This window comes from Lagenorhynchus albirostris, chromosome 2 (assembly GCF_949774975.1).
Source record: "Lagenorhynchus albirostris chromosome 2, mLagAlb1.1, whole genome shotgun sequence".
Lineage (NCBI taxonomy): Eukaryota > Metazoa > Chordata > Mammalia > Artiodactyla > Delphinidae > Lagenorhynchus > Lagenorhynchus albirostris.
In genome coordinates, this window is record NC_083096.1 from 105,037,557 (window position 1) to 105,056,888 (window position 19,332).

Genomic DNA, 19,332 nt, shown 5'->3' on the forward strand with positions numbered 1-19,332 from the left:
ATTCTTTATTGTGAGACTGGCCTGTGCATTGTAGTATGTTTAGCAGCATCCCTGGCCTCTCTACCTACTACCATATCCCTCTACCCTCTACTCAGCACCACGCCCCTGCCACATTGTGATGGCCGAAAGCATCTCCACACATTGCCAAATGTCCCCTGGGGGGCAAAATTGCCCCTGGTTGAAAACCACTGATGTAGAATATAATGTGAATGATGCTTCCTAAAGTTGTGTAATGTGGCGACTCTGAGCAGTCAATTCCGAAATTACACTTCTTTCTTCTCAAGTCCCATTTTCTCTAACAAATCTTATCTCAAATATGCTTGACTTAAGATCTGCAAAGTCCTTTTTATGTAACCCATTTACATTATAAAAGTACATTTGGTTTTTATGTGGTACATCTGTGTGGACTATATTCTTTATTCTCTGTAATGTTATTCAGTTTTCAAAATACTTATTCAGTCAGTAGGGGGCATAGTTAACTCATATATCATTCTGTATACTTACTGCAAAATGATTATCCCAAACAGACTCATATATAGAGAGAACAAACTGATGTTCATCAGAGGGGTGAAGGATTGGGGTTGGTAGAAATAGGTAAAGGGGATTAAAAGGTACAAACTTCCAATTATACAATAGTTGTCATGGGGATATAGTATACAGCATAGGGAATTTTGTCAATAATATTGCAATAACTTTGGACAGTGATGTTATCAGACTTACTGTGGTGATCAATTTGCAATGTATATAAATGCCATACCATATGGCATTTATATGTCACTACGTTGTATACCTGTAACTAATATGTCAAGTATGCCTTAATAAAAAAATTAAAAATACATAGATATTAAAAAAAATGATTATCCCAACTTGAACATGGAAATGATTATCCCAACTTGAACATGGTAATGTGGATATATAAATCCTTTAGATTAAACGTATCTTGTTTTACATTGTTCAAAGTTATTTTCTTGTATTGTTCATTGTAATTAAAAATAACAGTAAGATTATGAAAAGTAGAAATCCAGCTTTGTGATGGTAAGTTTTATTTTTATAATCAGATTTTATCCCAGTATAGATATTAAAGATGCAAACACAACTTTTAAGCCAGTGTTCAGGATTTATTTCAGAGTGACTGTAGGTGAATGGATCAAACTCAGCAAATGTGATTTTGGGAACTTGTGACTACAAAGCAGTATGCAGCCATCAAAGATCTTACACTTAAAAAAAAAAATCTTACACTTGAGAAATCAGGCAAGCACAAACTGTATTTAATATAATTCACTATGTGAGATAATCAAGGTTAACTAAATTTACTGTGGTAATCATTTCGCAATATATGTAAGTCAAGTTATTATGCTGTACACCTTAGACTTATACATGCTATATGTTAATTATATCTCAGTAAAACTGGAAGCAATATATAATTCAGAAATTTGTAAGTAGAGAGTTAGATAGAAATTGCTATGGAGACTAGGACAGGACAGTTAATTGCAACTTGGTGGTTTGGAGAAAGGCTTCCTAAGGAATTTGTATTTTGCACTGTGCCTGACTAATGATCGTGGCTCCTAAATGTCAGTGCATGTACTGGTGACGATCCATGAAGTTTTCTCATTGCAAAGTGAGGAAAATAAAAACAGATAGTGTCGTATGATGTTAATGCTGTATTAGTCATCTAAAGAATATTACATCAAACACCTATGTATCCAGCATCCAGATTAAGAGATAGGTCCTTGTTGATACATGTAGCTCCAGTTCTTTCATTTTAATGACTTTTAGAAAAGTCCACCTGATAAGTATACCTTGGTTTATGGAGCCACTTTCCTTTTCGTACCGATTTTTGCTATTACAAACAGGGCTGCTATGAGCATTCTTGCATGTTTTCTTATGTATATCTCTAAGAGTTTCTTTAGTACAGGGGTTCTTATCTTTTTTGTGTGCCATGAACCCCTTTGGCAGTCTGAAACCTATGGACCCCATCTCAAAATGTTTTTTAATGCATAAACTACATAGGATTTCAAAGAAAACCAGTTATATTGAGGTACAGTTATCAAAATGCTGAAGAACAAGTTTGTAGTATGGAATGCAGACAGACATACACAACATATTACCATTGCAGGAATCAGGTTTTTCATAATTTAGATTTTTTTGTACCTAAATTAAATTGTGCTATAATTTTCCTTTTGGGGGAACCTTTTATCTGGTTTTGGCACCAAGGTAAGCTGGGGGAATGAGTTGGGTTGTATTTAACTTTTTCTGTTCTCAGAAGTTTTATGTAAGATTGAAATTACCCATTACTTGAATATTTGCTGGAATTCATTCTCTTTTTTTTGGGCCATGCGGTATGTGGGATCTTAGTTTCTCGACCAGGGATTGAACCCGTGCCCCCTGCAGTGGAAGCACGAGATCACTGGACCACCAGGGAAGTCCCTGGAATTCATTCCTTTAAACAGTCTTGTTTTTTGTTTTGTTTTGTGGGTGTAATAATTATTGATCCTAGTTGTTGAAGGGTTATAGATCTTTTCAGGTTTTCTGTTTCTTCTTGAGTCTGGTGCTGTAAGATGTGCTAAACTTCTTCAAGACTTTTTAAGAAAAGAAAGAAGGCACAAATAAACACTATTAGGAATGAGAAAAAGGGACATAAATATAGATCCAGTGAAAATATTTTTTAAAAACATACTCTGAACAAGTTTAAGTGATACATTTGAAATTTGAGTATTTAGATGAAATGGGCAGTTTCCTAGGGAAATATAATTTGACTTGATGTGATTTTTGCTTTGGTTTTTTCTTGAGCTTCTGGGACCTGTGAATTTGTGACTGGCATGAAATTTGGAAATTTCTGGGTCATTATTTCGTCACATATTTCTTCTCCCACACTCTCTTCTTCAGGGATTCCATTTACACTTATGTTAGGTTGTTTGATGTTGTCCAGCAATTCTTAGATGCTTTACTCTTTTCCCTCCCATTATTTTTTCTCTTTGTATTTCAGTTTCTATTGACTGACATATTTCTCTTGATTTATCACTAAGTTCACTGATTTCTTCCCTCCAATTTGTGAGTTGTCTGATGAGCTGTTTAAGGTATTCTTTACACCTGTTAACTGTGTTTTTTACTTCTAGTATTTCTGTTTAATTCTTATAGTTTTCATTTCTTTGCTGATATTACCTATCTGATGTTGCATATTTTTCACCTTTCCCATAGAGCCCTTATTTTAAATTCCCTGTCAGATAATTTCAATATCTGTGTCATATATGAGGCTGGTTCTGTTGATTGCTTTGTCTCTTGGAAGTGTTTTGTTTTTTACCTTTTCCTATGCTGTGTAATTTTTTGTTGAAAACTAGATGTGTATCTTGTGTAGAGCAGTAGACTAAGGTAAATAGTTTCTTGCCTGGAAATGGGTACATCTTTCCTTCTACTAGGTCTTTAATGTGGGGGATTTGAGTTAATATAGTCAGGAGTTGGGCTGGTTTGAGGTTTGTTGTTTCTGTGGTTACCCTCATTGCACCACGGGCTTCAAATTCCTCTAGCAATATCTTATTTTTAGATCAGGGGTTGGTTTGCCAAAGGGTTTTCTTAATATCTTTAGGTCTTCCCTTCGTACAGTACTTCAGGGGGTCAGTCCCCAGCAGTATTCCACTGTTACTTGTTACAGGAAATTGGAGGGTCAGGGAACACTTCTGCCCTATTGTTCTGATAAAGCCTCAGTCTTAGGCTGCATCATGTCCCTGGATCTGGGGTGTTTGGTCTCATTAGTGCTCCTGTCCTACCCCCAAGCTATAGTCCTGCCCCTTCCCCAGATGCACTGATATTCCCCATGCCCCAGAGACAACAATATTTGTTGTCCTGCTCCAAGCAGATTAAACCTTTTGTTCTGTAGAGGAGATAGCAAGAATTAGTGCCCCTGACATATCAGCTGTTTCCCCCCTCCCTGCGGCCTGTACCATGGAGATCTCTTTCTCAGGACTCCCACCAATCTTTTTCGTGTGTACCTATTGGGGTCCATGAGGGAAAAGTGTATAAGAGTTTATGCACTCTATTCTCCCCACGGGCTCCACGCTCTCTAGCCAGCCCACACTTGAGCTCCACCAATTCAATGTTTATTCTAGCTGAATTATTCTTAACAGCTTCTAGCAGCATCTGCCCTGTCTCTTAGATTTTGAGGTAGTTGGTTGTCCTGTGACCTCACCTCTCTGGGTTCAACATTAGTCATGAACTTAGAGTTTGGCTGGCTTTTTTTTTTTTTTAATTGAAGAGGTGGAAGCAATGTTCTTTCTGATTCTCTATATCCCCAATCAGAAATCAAAAGTCTTTTTTTTTTTAATTTTATTTATTTATTTATGGCTGTGTTGGGTCTTCATTTCTGTGCGAGGGCTCTCTCTAGTTGCGGCGAGCGGGGGCCACTCTTCATCACGGTGTGCGGGCCTCTCACTGTTGCGGCCTCTCTTGTTGTGGAGCACAAGCTCCAGATGCGCAGGTTCAGTACTTGTGGTTCACGGGCCTAGTTGCTCCGCGGCATGTGGGATCTTCCCAGACCAGGGCTCGAACCCGTGTCCCCTGCATTGGCAGGCAGATTCTCAAACACTACGCCACCAGGGAAGCCCAAAAAGTCTTTATTATGATGTATTTGAAATTATTTTATTTTGTATTCTGTTTCTTCTTTCTTTCTATGTGTTTTCTTCCTTTCTTGCTTTTTATTGGATTTAGTGTTTTCTTTCTCCTTCTATTAGTTTGACTTTTATAATTCCTTTTCTTTTCTATTAGTGTTTATTACCTAAAGGAAAGAAAAAAGGAAGAAAATGCTTGCCTGACTGAACAAAGTCTAAAGTTAGTAATTATCTCTGTCATTCTTCCAAACTATATAAGGGCCTTAGAATAACTCCATGTGTTCTTCTTACATCTTACGATTATTGTACATTTTTTTATATCTCCAAATTCCTAGGCATTATTATTGTTTTATGGAGTCAGTACTCCTGTGGATTTGTCTACCTGCATGCCAATTTTCTGCTCTCTTCTTACTTTTATCAAACAGTTTCTTTCCAGTTTTGATCATGAGTTGTAAACTCTCTCACTTTCTTAAAATAAATGTACTTTTCTCTCACTCTTGTATGTTGTTAGCTGAGTATACTTTTATAGGATGAATTTTTTTTAAGCATTACCAATTTTTCCTGTTGAGATGTCTGCTGGATATTTCACTTTCCGCCTTCACAGATACTCAGTTTTCCCCTTGATTTGCCTCTTCTTTTCTTTAGCATTTTTTAAGTTTTGTTATAATGTATTTTGATGAGGCTTTATTTATGTTGATATTTATCCTGTTTGGGACTAGTTGTGCTTCCTGAGCTGTAGATTCATGTGTAGTTGTTGTTGTTGTTGTTGTTGTAAAAGATTCCCAACTATTACCATCTTCTAAGGCCATTGTGTCTCACTTTTTTTTCTGCAACACCTGTTAGGTATATTTTATCCTGAAACACCTAATAGGTGTATTTTATACCCCCTTATTCTCTTTTCTGTGTCTCAACATAATTGAATTTTTAACAGCAGTGTCTGTTAATTTTAAAAATTATATTTGGTTATTTTTCAAATTTGCTGAATGCTTTTCTGACAGCGACCTGTTCTTTGTTTATGTTTTTGCTTCCTCTTTGTATGTCTATGTCTAATAATTTTAAACATAAACTATTTTGTATAAAGCCCTTATGTGATTATTTTACTATCTAGAGTTCTTAAAAATCTATTCTTGCTATTTATTTATTTTTTTGTCTACCATTTCTCACTCATAGTCAATTCTTGGATTTTGTTTATGTGTGAGTGTTTTGTTTTGTAATTTTGGATCGTGGAATGGTATTCAGGGGTGTAGGGAGGAGTTTTGTCTGTGGGAATTCTTTGCAGCTTATGTTGAAGTTGTGTCCCTCTGTAGTATAGTTATTTGTCTTAATGGTAGGAGGTAAGACAGTAAAAAGAGGTTGTAGAACATTTTGAATACAGTACTAAGAAGTTCACTCTTAATTTTGTAGACAGTGTTCATTGATTGAAAGTGAGAAAGAAGGGGGTGACATAGAGAATGGTCTTAGGAAGGAGGCATTTCTTCTGTGAGTCAGGAAGATGAGTGGTGAAGATGAAGAAACCTGGAAGTGGTAGAAAGTTTTAGAGCTTAAATCTATTGGATGATCCAGATTTTAAAATTAAAACTGGAGGCAGGATCATCTTCATAGAGTGAGATAGACTAGGTTTAATAATAGTAACAACTGAGTATTTATTAAATGTCTTAAATTTCAGGCATTAGGTGAGAACTCCTTCCATAAACTTTTCTCACATAATTCTCAAAACACAGCCTTAAAAGACAAGCAGTAATATCTATGGTTCTATCAGTGTACTATAATTTGATGGCATTAGTTAACTTGACCAAGGTTGAAGAACGGTTAAATGAAGAGCCTAATTTTGCCTGTCTTTGGTTATGAAAATCCATACTGTTTCTTTCAGGCCTCTAATAGAATAATTTAGCTTTGAGAGAATTCAAGCTGGGTCAAGCCTGAATGTGAAAACTGCCTCGTGTCAGTAAATTCAAGATCTATAACAAGATCCTATTGTACAGCACAGGGAACTGTATTCAATATGCTGTAATAAACCATAATAGAAAAGAATATGAAAAAGAATACATATGTAAAAAACTGAGTCACTTTGCTGTACACCAGAAACTAAAACTACATTGTAAATCAACTATATACTTCAATAAAAATAAATAAAAGATCTATTTTTTTATCATGTCCTATAGTTATAATACACTAAGCAGCTAGCATGTATTGAGTTCTTACTGTATATTAAGCTCTGTTAACATGTATTATTATCTTGTTTAATTTCTAAAGATAACCAAATGAGAAATAGATAGTATTTTTATGTACATTTTTCAAATGAGGAAATAGAAACTAGATATTAACTAGTTTGCTTACTCACCAAATAGCAAGCCAGAATTCAAAACCAGTCCATCCTCCATAAAAACAGACTGTGCTGTATATATTTTAGGAATGTAGAAGTTCATGTGATATATTTTGTGACATCAAAAAGTTTACAGTCCAGTAAGTGGTGGTGATACCTTTTGATTAGTCTGTGTTTTCTTTTGGGAACTGGAAAAGGGAGTTAAATTCATCGTATCACATCTATTTTATACCATATTGCCTATTTCAGAAATTAATACTTACAAGTTCTATGTAAACATCCTTATAGTTTATAGATATTTATTGTATAAATGGTAAGTGGACCTCTAATGAGAATTTCTAATATGAACCTTATGCATCCTTTTGGATGATTTGATTCTTAAAGCAGTTTTATAATTTTTTTAATGTATTTAACTATTTGTTGAATAAAATAGGCCTATAACTAATAATAATATTAAGAATATTGTTGAGGCATAATATGCGTAGGTAGAAATTTGTTTTTTCAGGCCTTTTATCTATACTCTGAGTTTTTATATTTTTAATTATTAGAACCAGATCAATAGTAATCATCTTCGAAGAGCAGAACAAGAGGTGATCAATCTACAGGAGAAGGTGCAGTATCTTTCTGCACAGAACAAAGGACTACTTACCCAATTAAGTGAAGCAAAGCGCAAACAAGCAGAGATTGAATGCAAGGTAAATATATCATTTAGCAAGTTTATGTTTTTGTCAATATAATAATACTTTTTTTGTTTTTGTCTCATCATTGAGTACATTATCATAAAACCAAAAAAAAGCTAGTCTTATTTCCTACTTTTCCTGAAGTTACTTTGGCAGTTGCTTTCAGGCCAGGTTAGCTCATCTTGCTCTGGGTGGATTTCAGTCAGGAAACTTCATTTTCAACCACTTGGTTAAATGCCAGTGCAGGAAATTAAGTTAACCAAGTGGTTGAAGATTGGTATCTCTTTTCACCCATAGCCCTTTAAAACCGAAGCTTTTAATGTCTCAACCAAAAAGATAGGTAATTTAAAAAGGTTGGGGCAACTCTGCTTTTATTGGTACCTTATTGGCAGGCTGTCAATATTGATATATGTTTTCTGGCTAGAGAGCAAAAGAGGTGTGCGTGTACCAGCGGGTTGGGAAAATTGTGTACATTTCACATTGCTATTTTAATCAGTTTTTAAATTACTTGTGAAGTGTTTAGATTCGTAAAACGTGGAAAAGTTTTTGAATGCAAGTACGTTTTTTCCTTAAATAAATTTACAATATAGTAATGGTGAGAGAGAAGAGGAGGTTGGGAAATGGGGTGGAAGGAGAGGGACTGTGTGTGTGTGTGTGTGTGTGTGTGAAGTAACTAAAGAGAAGACTGTGGTGTGAACATTAGAATGGATTACTGAGGACAAGTAATGGGATTTTAAAAATAAACTAGACATCCATCTTTCCATGGTGAGATAGTAGGAATGATGCCCTTTAAAGATTCCAGCCTTATTATTCTATGATAAGAAATAAGACTTTCAATGGCACATATAAAGCTGTAATTCCATCAACTTGTTCTGGTGTCATTAAAAACCAAGAGTGAAGCTTGAGTGGTTTATCAGTGTCACTGAAATCCAGAGATGAAATTACATCCTAATAAATATGCATGGCTCTTACAATTTACACTGACAGAAATCTGTAGGCAGTACTGAAGTTTGTACTGACATAAGAGTAGTCCCTCTTGAAGGATGTGACTAGGCTTTTATTTTTGGCCTCATCATGCAGCTTGTGGGATCTTAGTTCCTGGACCAGGGATTGAACCTGGGCCACAGCAGTGAAAGCGCCAAGTCCTAACCACTGGACTGCCAGGGAATTCCCTAGACTAATTTAAAAATAAAATGATGTGACATGAGGTTACATCAATTTGATTTATCATACTAATATCTGTTTGAGTTTTTTGGTGCTATAGTGTCTGTGCTGACTTACTTTTAATAAAGAATTAAATTTAGCCTTTTTTATTATTGGTATAAGTTTTCCTTTAAACATGTTGTTAACACTGTTACTGGATTTAATATTGCTCCTCAAATGCCTTAGCACCTTTTAATCAAAGTACAGTATTCTTTGGAAATAAATATTTGGGGAGTTTGCTGATGAAAATAATTGTTTTCTTTGAATTTATCTAAGTAATGGGCTCAGATTCAGAATTCTCAGAACCGATATGAGATTTTATTTAGTTTTAACTTTTCATTAGTACCTTTGTAAAGTATGTTACAGATACTGACTCTGAGATCTCCCCCATGTTTAAGGTGTATATTGATTTATTCAATCTTTTTAATGCCATTTGCAGATTTCAAGAATGATCAGTGTTAATTGTCACCCTAGCATCTAGTACATTCTGGTTAAGTGTACGTATTTTATTTTGTCATGTTGGAACAATTCAGCAACAAACCTAACTTTTTCAAGGGAACTAGTCCTTCAGTTATATAAATCTGATTCATTTTCATTTAGTTTTATATGATTATGGCTTATGATTTGCTGATAAGTAATTATTAAAGCTCATGTTATTTTCATTGATGTAAAATATGTCAGGATACTGTTTTTAATATTAGTGTTATTTTCCCTCTATAACTGAATTTGAATGTTCCCACTTAAAGATGAAACAGTACAAGACCCCTAATACGAAAATCCAAAACACTGAAACTTAAACATTTTCATAAATTTCACACAAATCCATTTGGAAGCACAACCAGATTTGAATTAATTTACAGCCATTTATAACTTTTATTTATCCCACTAGGTGTGGGTATTTGTACTTCACTGCTTCGTTGTGTTAAGTATTGAGTATACTCTTTCATTATGGATGCTGCCTCATATCCCACTGGAGAGTACTCATGTTTGGTTTATGCACCTTACTACTCTTAGAAAGTCTAAAACATCTGAAATTCCGTAACACACCTGGCCCTCAGGATTTCAGTAATAAGATTGTAGGATTCCTACATAAATCTAAATTTGAAGATTATAGAAAGATTTTCTATTCTCTATGCATATACAAACATAAAATTGTGTAATAAATAATGTTAAGAGGAAAGCTGACTGAAGTATTATACTATGATTATAATACTGTGCATATATGGAATAATCATAGGAAGAAAAAAGAAGAAATAAACCTCTTGCCTATATTTCATATACATTTTATTTGCTTATTTATTTTTTAAATATTTATTTATTTGGCTGCATTGGGTCTTTGTTGCGGCACACGGGGTCTTTGTTGCCGCATGCGGGATCTTCGCTGCGGCATGCGGGCTCATTGGTTGCAGCATGTGCGATCTAGTTCCCTGACCAGGGTTCGAACCTGGGCCCCCTGCATTGGGAGCACAGAGTCTCAGCCACTGGACCACCAGGGAAGTCCCTCGTATAAATTTTAGTAGCTTAATACTTACACATTTTTTCATAATGCTTTGATATTTTTAAACTAAAATATAAATGAAAGCATTCCCCTTTTAGTCTCTTCCTGACCCTACCAGATACCCTTTTACTTTTTTCCCAGGTAACTGCTTTTATTATTTTCTGATAAGTTCTTTTAGAGTTTCTTTTAGGCAGATACTAACAATTTAAAATGTATACTTTTAGAAATATACACTTTTATACAATTAAAAGTGTATACTTCTTCTCCTCACTTTCTTATGTGAAAGTTAGCAAACAGTAATATATTCTACTTTTTGAGTTTTTTTTGGTGGTATGTTTTGTAGAGCTTTCAATATCACTGCTTAAAGAATCTCCTCATTAGTTACTAAGGTACATTGTTTTCCATTGCATGCATATACTATAGTATACTTAACTAGGTCCTTATTGATGAGCACATGGGTTGTTCCCAGTGTTTTGCTACTACAAGCAGTGTATAGTGAATAACTTTGTACATACATAATTTCAGATGTATAGAAGTATATCTACACATTCCTGTAGGATAAATTGCTGTAAATTTGATTGTTTTGTCAATTGTACTTTCATAGATTTTGTCAAATTACCCCGCTTAGGGTTGTACCATTTTGTACTTTGACCTGCAGGGCATGATAGTACCAGTTTCTTCATCATGTTACTTGCAAATTGTGTAACCAAATCTTTTCATTTTAAATAGATATAATTTATATGTTCTAAGACAGTGATTTTCAAATAGGGATGGGAAGAGGTGAGATTATGAGACTTTAAAGAATAACGGCATCTATCAGTACTTAACATATTTGTCAAATATTTGGGTGTCTTCTATTTGTCGGTTTTTCTTGTAGGCATTGGGGATACTGTAATGGAGAAAGTGGGCATGATGTTTCGTGAGACAATAAGTAAAAAATAGGAAGGATCATTAGTAATGATGTACTATAGAGTGGGAGGTTAGGGGAAGTGGCAAGTAAGATTGAATGCCAGGAGATGGTAGCAGAACTGGGACCTGAAGAATAAGAAAGAAGCAGCCATATGAAGAGTTGGAGGAAGATCTTTGCATGAAAAGGGTCAGAGTTCAAGACCCAAAAGCAGGAAAGAACTTGGTTGCTGAGTCTCATGTATAATGCAGAGCTGAATGAGATAAAGTCAGGGAGGTAAGCTAGGACTCCACTTCTTACTGTGTAGATTTTTATAGGCCTTGGTAACAAGTTTGAGTTTTACTCTTAAATGCTGTGGGAGGCCACTAAAAGGTCTTAAGCAGGAAAGAAACATGATATATTTTTTGATTTGCTATATTTGCTTCAGTTTTTTTACTTTTAATTTTGAAGTAATTTTATGTTTACAGTGAAGTGGCAAAGATAGTACAGAGTTCCCATATACCCTTTAATCAGCCCCTCCTAATTTTAACATATTACATAACCATGATGCATTTATCAGTACTAAGAAATGCACATTGGTATAATGTTATTACTAAATTACAGACTATTTAGATTTCCCCATCGTGTCTCATTCTTCTTTGAGCTGCAACAGTTTCTCAGTGTTTTCTTATCTCTCATTACTTTGACTATTGAAGAATACTTGTGAGGTATTTTGTAGAAATCTTTTAGTTTGGGATTGTCATATGTTTTCTCATGCTTTGACCAAGGTTATGTATTTTAGGAAAGTATACAGAGATGAAGTGTCTTTCCCAGTGCATCATATCAGGGACATACTGTCTTGATATATCTTAAATCTAGTGGTGTTGACTTTGGTCATTTGATTAAGTTGGTTATCTGCCAGCTTTCTCTACTACAAAGCTTTTTCCCCCTCATATTCTATCCTTACAAACAAGTTACTGAGCCTAGACAATGGTCTGAGTGGGGGAAAGGTCATTGAGCCACAATTCCTGAAGGAAAGAGTATCAAAGGACTTGTGGGCATGTGTTAAGACGACCAGAGTAGGACAATAATTAATAAGTATTTGGAGGAACTATTTTGAGTTTATGCAAATATCCTTAAGGTTTCAGCAACTAATTCTATTTCATTTTATTTATTTATTTATGGCTGCGTTGGGTCTTTGTTGCTGCATGAGGGCTTTCTGTAGTTGTGGCGAGCAGGGGCTACTCTTCGTTGCGGTGCATGGGCTTCTCATTGCGGTGGCTTCTCTTGTTATGGAGCATGGGCTCTAGGCACGTGGGCTTCAGTAGTTGTGGCACACAGCCTCAGTAGTTGTGGCACACGGGGTTAGTTGCTCCACGGCATGTGGGATCTTCCCGGATCAGGGATCTAACCTGTGTCCCTGGCATTGGCAGGTGGATTCTTAACCACTGCGCCACCAGGGAAGTCCCTCAGCAACTAATTTTAGCATTTATTAGGGGATAATGCTTGTAGCGATTAATATAATATAATATAATTTTTTTTGTTGTTTTTAGCTTTTTAAATTTTTATTTTATTTTTGGCTGTGTTGGGTCTTCGTTTCTGTGCGAGGGCTTTCTCTAGTTGCGGCGAGTGGGGGCCACTCTTCATCGCGGTGCGCGGGCCTCTCACTGTGCGGCCTCTCTTGTTGCGGAGCACAAGCTCCAGATGCGCAGACTCAGTAGTTGTGGCTCATGGGCTTAGTTGCTCCGCGGCATGTGGGATCTTCCCAGACCAGGGCCCGAACCCGTGTCCCTGCATTGGCAGGCAGATTCTCAACCACTGTGCCACCAGGGAAGCCCTGTAATTATTTTTTAAAAGAACACACGTGCCACTGTGTGTGGAGATGGATTTGAGGCAGGGTTGGAGAGGGATTTGATATGAGATCATCAGGTAATAGTATTGAATACAAGACAGAGTTGCTAGCCTGGGCTCAGGTGTTGGCAGTGGTACTAAAGCAGAGTAGATGAGTTCAGTATTTTTGTAGAGACTTGGTGATTGGATTGGAGAGGGGGAAGATTGGGAGAAAACTGATGCCCAAATTTTTGGTTTTTTACTTGATGGATATAATATTTTTATACAATGTTAAAATTTGTAGAGTATAAATGTATTAGTTATCTATTGCTATTTAACAAATTACCTCTAAAACTTAGTGGCTTAAAATAGCAGTAACCACTAATATCCCAGGGTTTCTGTGGATCAGAAATTCAGGAGCAGTTTAATCAAGTGGTTCTGATTGAGAGTCTCATGAGGCTACAGTCATCTAAAGGCTTCGCTAAAGCTAAAGGGTGAGGTTTTTTAGGCGTCCCACTCACATGGTTGCAAGGTAGTGCTGGCTGTTGGAGAGAGATCACTGTCCTCAAGGGGCTTTCTCTTAGCAAAGGATATAGACAAACACACCATTACAATGCAGTATGAGTAGTGCTATGATTGAGGAGGTATATAGAATACTATAATGGGCATTTAGTGTTACGGTTATGGTTCAAGCAAAGCTAACTAAGGAATGATTAACCTGAGACCTTAAGGATATGTAGGAAGTAGTCAAGGAAAGGCAGCAGAGTTCACTAGACAAAGGGAATAGCACATGTAAAGAGCAAAAGTGAAAAGGAACAATAGGTTTTTGCTTGAACTGAGGAAGTTCATTCTAGTTGGAGGGAAGTGTGTGGTGAGGAATACTGGTGAGATATAAAGCTAGAGCAGTAAACAGGGAGCCAAATCATATAGAATCTTGGACACCAGTAAAAGAACCTGTTATCGCAAGATCTGTGGAGTACCATTAAAGTGTTTAAAGTTAGAGGTGACAGAAAGAGATTTGAACTTTATTAAACATAGACACAGAGGTGTGCTGGAGCTGGCTAGTAAAGGCTTGCAAGAACCGATTGTTACAAGATGTTATGGAAAAACCTGAACGAACTTTTTGGCCACCCCAATAAATTTTCAGGAATTTTGTGGCACATTTGTTAAACAGCCATATTAAAAATTAAATTATTCAACATGATTAGACAAATTATGGTAGTAAATACTCAAATGTCATTTCCTAATTATTTTTACATTTTACTATTATCTGTGCTTTTAAGATTATACCTATTTGTATCTGTTTAGTGGAAATACCAACGTGTGCTACTCATGTTATATTCATTAATGTTCACTAATGTTATGTCGACTTGAAAGGAGCCATGATGGGAGTATTTACACCACATAAATTGGCAAACTACAAATCAGGGCTTGATTTATTGTTTTGTGGATTATCAAGACCAGAAGTTGGCAAACTATAGACCATATCCCAAATCTGTCTGGCTGCCTGTTTTTGTAAATAAAGTTTTATTGGAATACAACCTTTCCCATTCATTTATATATTGTATATGGCCACTTTCACACTCCAGTGGCAGATAGAGTGGTTGTGATAGACTGTACGACCCACAAGTCTAAAATTATTTACTATCTGGCCCTTTAAGGAAAAGTTTTTGAATCCTGCTCTAGACTGTCAATGCAGATTAAAGCTTAAAAATGTGTTGTATCTTTAGTCTTTACATTATGAATAGCACAAAAATATTGAGGAAATCATCTTTCAGTGTTTGATTACTGTTATCAGAATGATAATAATTCTATTATCAGAATAGATAACTTGAACAAAAATTAACCAACGTTCATATCCATACTTCACTTTTTCCTCATTTTCAGTGGTAGATGACCTATGGATACAATAGTTTGGCAAAAATTAGTGAAAGCATTCTCTGAGAGTATATTGACTACATAGAGTTTATAATAGCATTATATATATCTTATTAACTGTGTGTTGTATATTATACATCTTCTATTTCAGTCTGTATTAAAATATATAATAAATGTACATACAACCACATGTGTACACACGCACACGTACACACACTTGCTTGAGAGCTGGTCGTTAAGCACTTTCCATCACAGCACTGGGTACAGAGACTACACTTTCTGGCCATGTACAAAATGGCAAAATATTTAAAGCAGTATTTGCTTGTAGTGATGTACCAGTATCATATCTAAGATTAAAATATATTTTTTTTTGAGTGAACTATTTCTTTATTGTTACACAGTAGGGTCATTTACAACTTTTTACCATTGTAAATAGTGTTTTGATGTACTATAATTGTGTACGCTTGTCTGAATGTATATATTTTTAAAATTTATTTATTTGGCTGCATTGGGTCTTTGTTGCTGCGTGCAGGCTTTCTTTAGTTGCGGCGAGCGGGGGCTACTCTTTGTTGCGGTGCGCGGGCTTCTCATTGAGGTGGCTTCTCTGGTTGCGGAGCACGGGCTCTAGGCGCGCGGGCTTCAGTAGTTGTGGTATGGGGGCTCAGTGGTTGTGGTGCGTGGGCTCTGGAGTGCAGGCTCAGTACTTGTGGTGCACGAGCTTAGTTGCTCTGCAGCAAAATATATATATATATTTTGTGGTATGCGGGCCTCTCACTGTTGTGGCCTCTCCCGTTGCGGAGCACAGTCTCTGGACGCGCAGGCTCAGCGGCCATGGCTCACGGGCCTAGCCACTCCGCGGCATGTGGGATCTTCCTGGACCAGGGCATACACCCGCGTCCCCTGCATCGGCAGGCGGACTCTCAACCACTGTGCCACCAGGGAAGCCCTATTTTTTTAATTTAAAAGTTTAATTATTATATTTTTACTAAATTTAGTATTTTTAAATTTTTGATATTATATTAGTCAGGTGCTAAATTTCTCCTATTGTCACCATGATGCACATTTTTGATACTGAAGTTAATGAAGGAGCAAAATATTTTTGTATACCCCATTTTCCTCTGTCTTTCTTCATATTTTGTTACTTCTGGATCATTATTATTTAGCATGGATATTGTAGAATACAATTTTAGAGCTTTTCGTTTGTGAAATTTTGAAGTGGTAGAATTGATATTATGCTTTTCCTAGGAAGATTAAAATTATGATATAATCTAATTTCTGTTACTCTCCTTTGTAGTGTAATGTAAATACTCATTAAAGTTCATTGCCTCAGAAAAAATGTAGTATAATGTAAATACTCATTAACTTTCATGGCCTCAGAAAAAATGTAATTTAAAAAATATTATCTAGCTATCATACTCTTAGTGTTTAATATTCCCTGTTAATCTGTTGTCCTAGTTACGTGTTTGAAAGTTCTCAGTAATTGTTCTTGGTTAAAAAATTAACAGCTTTCACAGTCACCAGTTTTAATTAAGTTAACTTTTAGTTGAAAAGTTTGAGTAGGGCTTCCCTGGTGGCGCAGTGGTTGAGAGTCTGCCCGCCGATGCAGGGGACACGGGTTCGTGCCCCAGTGCGGGAAGATCCCACATGCCGCGGAGCGGCTGGGCCCGTGAGCCATGGCCGCTGAGCCTGCACATCCGGAGCCTGTGCTCCACAGCGGGAGAGGCCACTACAGTGAGATGGAATGTTATTCTATACATTTATTCTTCATTTTATACCAAGTTCAGGATATAATGGCATTTTTTCTCTCATTTAATCATGGGTTTATTTGTCACTTTCTAAATTTGAGGCATGTTACAAGTGTTTATGTTTTATTAATGGTTTGGTTTATTATATGGTTTATTTTTGGTTTGTTTTGTTTACCACCCTAGAACAAGGAAGAAGTGATGGCTGTGAGACTCCGGGAAGCAGATAGCATAGCTGCTGTGGCTGAACTACAGCAGCACATTGCTGAGCTTGAAATCCAGGTAACACATGAAAATAATAAAGTACATGTAAAAATAATGCAGTTATTTCCCCTTCCCTCTGCACCTGAATCGTGACTTATGTCTTCATCCTAATGACTATGCTTCTATTTTCAACACTTATTCATTTCCAAGTCCATTTTTTTCTATTGTGGTAAAAATACACGTATTGCTGTAAAATTTACAATTTTAATGTATACAGTCTGTGACATTAAGTGCATTCTCATTGCTGTGCAGCCAATTTCCAGAACTCTTTACCTTGCAAAACTGAAACTTTGTACCCATTAAACAACTCCCCATTCCCCTCTTCCCTCAACCCCTGGAAACCACCATTGTCCTTTCTGTCTCTGAATTTGACTACTCTAAGTATCTTATATAAGGATTGATAAAATCATAGGATATTTGTCTTTCTGTGCCTGGCTTATTTCACTTAGCATAACGTCATCAAGGTTCATTTATGTTGTAATATGTGTCAGAATTTCCTTCATTTTTAAGGCTGAATAATATTCTGTTGTGTGTGCATACTACATTTTGTTTATCCATTCATTCATTGATGAAAACTTAGATTGCTTCTACCTTTTGGCTGTTGTGAATAATGCTGCTATGAATGTGAGTGTACAGATGGCTGTTTGAATCCTTGTTTTCATTCATACCCAGAAGTGGAATTGCTGAATCAGGTGGTAATTCTATGTTTAATTTTCTGAGGAATTGTTATACTGTTTTCCACAGCAGCTGCACCATTTTACATTCCCACCAGCAATGCACAGGGACTAGTTTTTCCACAGCCTCACCAATACTTGTTAATTTTCTGTTGTTTTTTTTTTTAACACCCATCCTAATGTGTATGAAGTGGTATCTCATTGTGGTTTTGATTTGCGTTTCTCTAATGATTAACAATGTTGACCATCTTTTCATTGTGCTTATTTGCCATTATGTCTTCTTTAGAGAAATGGCAGTTCAAGTCCTTCGCCCAGTTTTTAAATGCGTTGTTGTTGAGTTGTGGAAGTTTCTTATATATTCTCAATGTAAATCCCATATCAGATATAAACAGATATTTTTGCAGATATTTCTTCTCATTTTGTGGGCTGCAGAATTTTCCTAGCACCACCCTCTTTGACTCTCTTCTTCTTTCTTGTTGAACTTTGTTTTCAGTCTTTTTTTCCTCAGTTCTGAGTGTTTGTATTCTTCTGAGCATCCAAGTTTTTTGGCTTTTTAAAAACTACTCAGTGTACAACAATGAATTCTAATCTATCTCCATCCTAGCATGTTTCCCCTAATCAATAATCTTACACCTTTAAAAAAAATTATGAAGACAATAAACAGAAAAGTTCATAAAACAAAGCTACATTATAATATGTATAAAAACAGTATCCATGTAACCACTACTTGGTCAAGATACAGAATATTGCCTATATTCCAGAAGTCTACCCAATCACACCCTTTTCCCTTATCCCGAATTTTATAGCAGTCACTCCTCTGCTTTTCCTTTTAGTGGTGTCATCTTTGTATGCATCTCTCATCCACACAGTTTAGTTTTCCCTATTTCTGAATTTCGTATAGAGTCATGCTGAATATTTTCATTTGTCTGTCTTCTTTCTTTGTTCAGCACTGTTTTAATGAGTCATGATTTTTATTGTTGCAACATGTTCCATTTCATGAATATGTCACAGCATACATATCCACTCTGATATTAGTGGTCATTTGTAAATTTCCAAATTGGGACTGTTATACACAATGCTGAGATCGTAAGCAATCTTGTACACTATACTGACTACGTGTGCACACGTTTCTTTAGCATGATGCCAGGGTGTGGAATGGCTGGGTCATAAAGCATGCAGATCTTCAGTTTTATTTTCCAAAGTGTTTGTACCACTTTAACTGCCAACCACAGCCTACGAAAGTCCTGTTGTTCCACATCCTCCCCAACACTTGGTGGTGTCAGATGCTTTAATTTGTGCCAGTCTGGTGGGTATGCAATGGTATTTCATCATGGTTTTAATTTGTATTTGCTGGATTACTAATGAGGTTGGCAGTTTGGATTTCATCTTTTATAAAGTGTCTATTAAAGTCTTTTGTGTATGTCTTTTCTTTAGGATTATCTTTTTCTTATGTACGCGTAGTTCTTTCCAAGTTGATGTTATGTTTTACAGATAGCTACTCCCACTTTGTAACTTGTCATTTGTCGTTGTTGTTTTTAATTTATTGTGTCTTTTGATCAGTAGACCAGTATGTTTAATGGACAGTAGAGAACTCCTCCTGGAACTTGTACAGGACCTTCAAATTCAACACGTTTAAAATCAAATGTGTTCCTATTCCAGCCAAAATGTTTTTATTCTTTTGTATCTCAAGGCTTGTTCAGTGGTATCATCTCGTCTTGAATTATTCAGCTTAGTAGGAACTTCACTTATGCTT

The 19,332-nt window shown here is 36.1% G+C and overlaps 1 protein-coding gene across 2 annotated transcripts in view; it reads left to right on the forward strand.

The window, feature by feature from the left end:
* Nucleotides 1-19,332, forward strand: part of EVI5 (ecotropic viral integration site 5) — a 205,972-nt gene that overhangs the window by 131,597 nt on the left and 55,043 nt on the right. For both annotated transcript variants that reach the window (XM_060139567.1, XM_060139568.1), the window contains 2 exons: nucleotides 7,473-7,619; nucleotides 16,828-16,923. In XM_060139567.1, coding sequence (XP_059995550.1) covers nucleotides 7,473-7,619; nucleotides 16,828-16,923 — 243 coding nt within the window. The remainder of the gene's footprint in view (nucleotides 1-7,472; nucleotides 7,620-16,827; nucleotides 16,924-19,332) is intronic.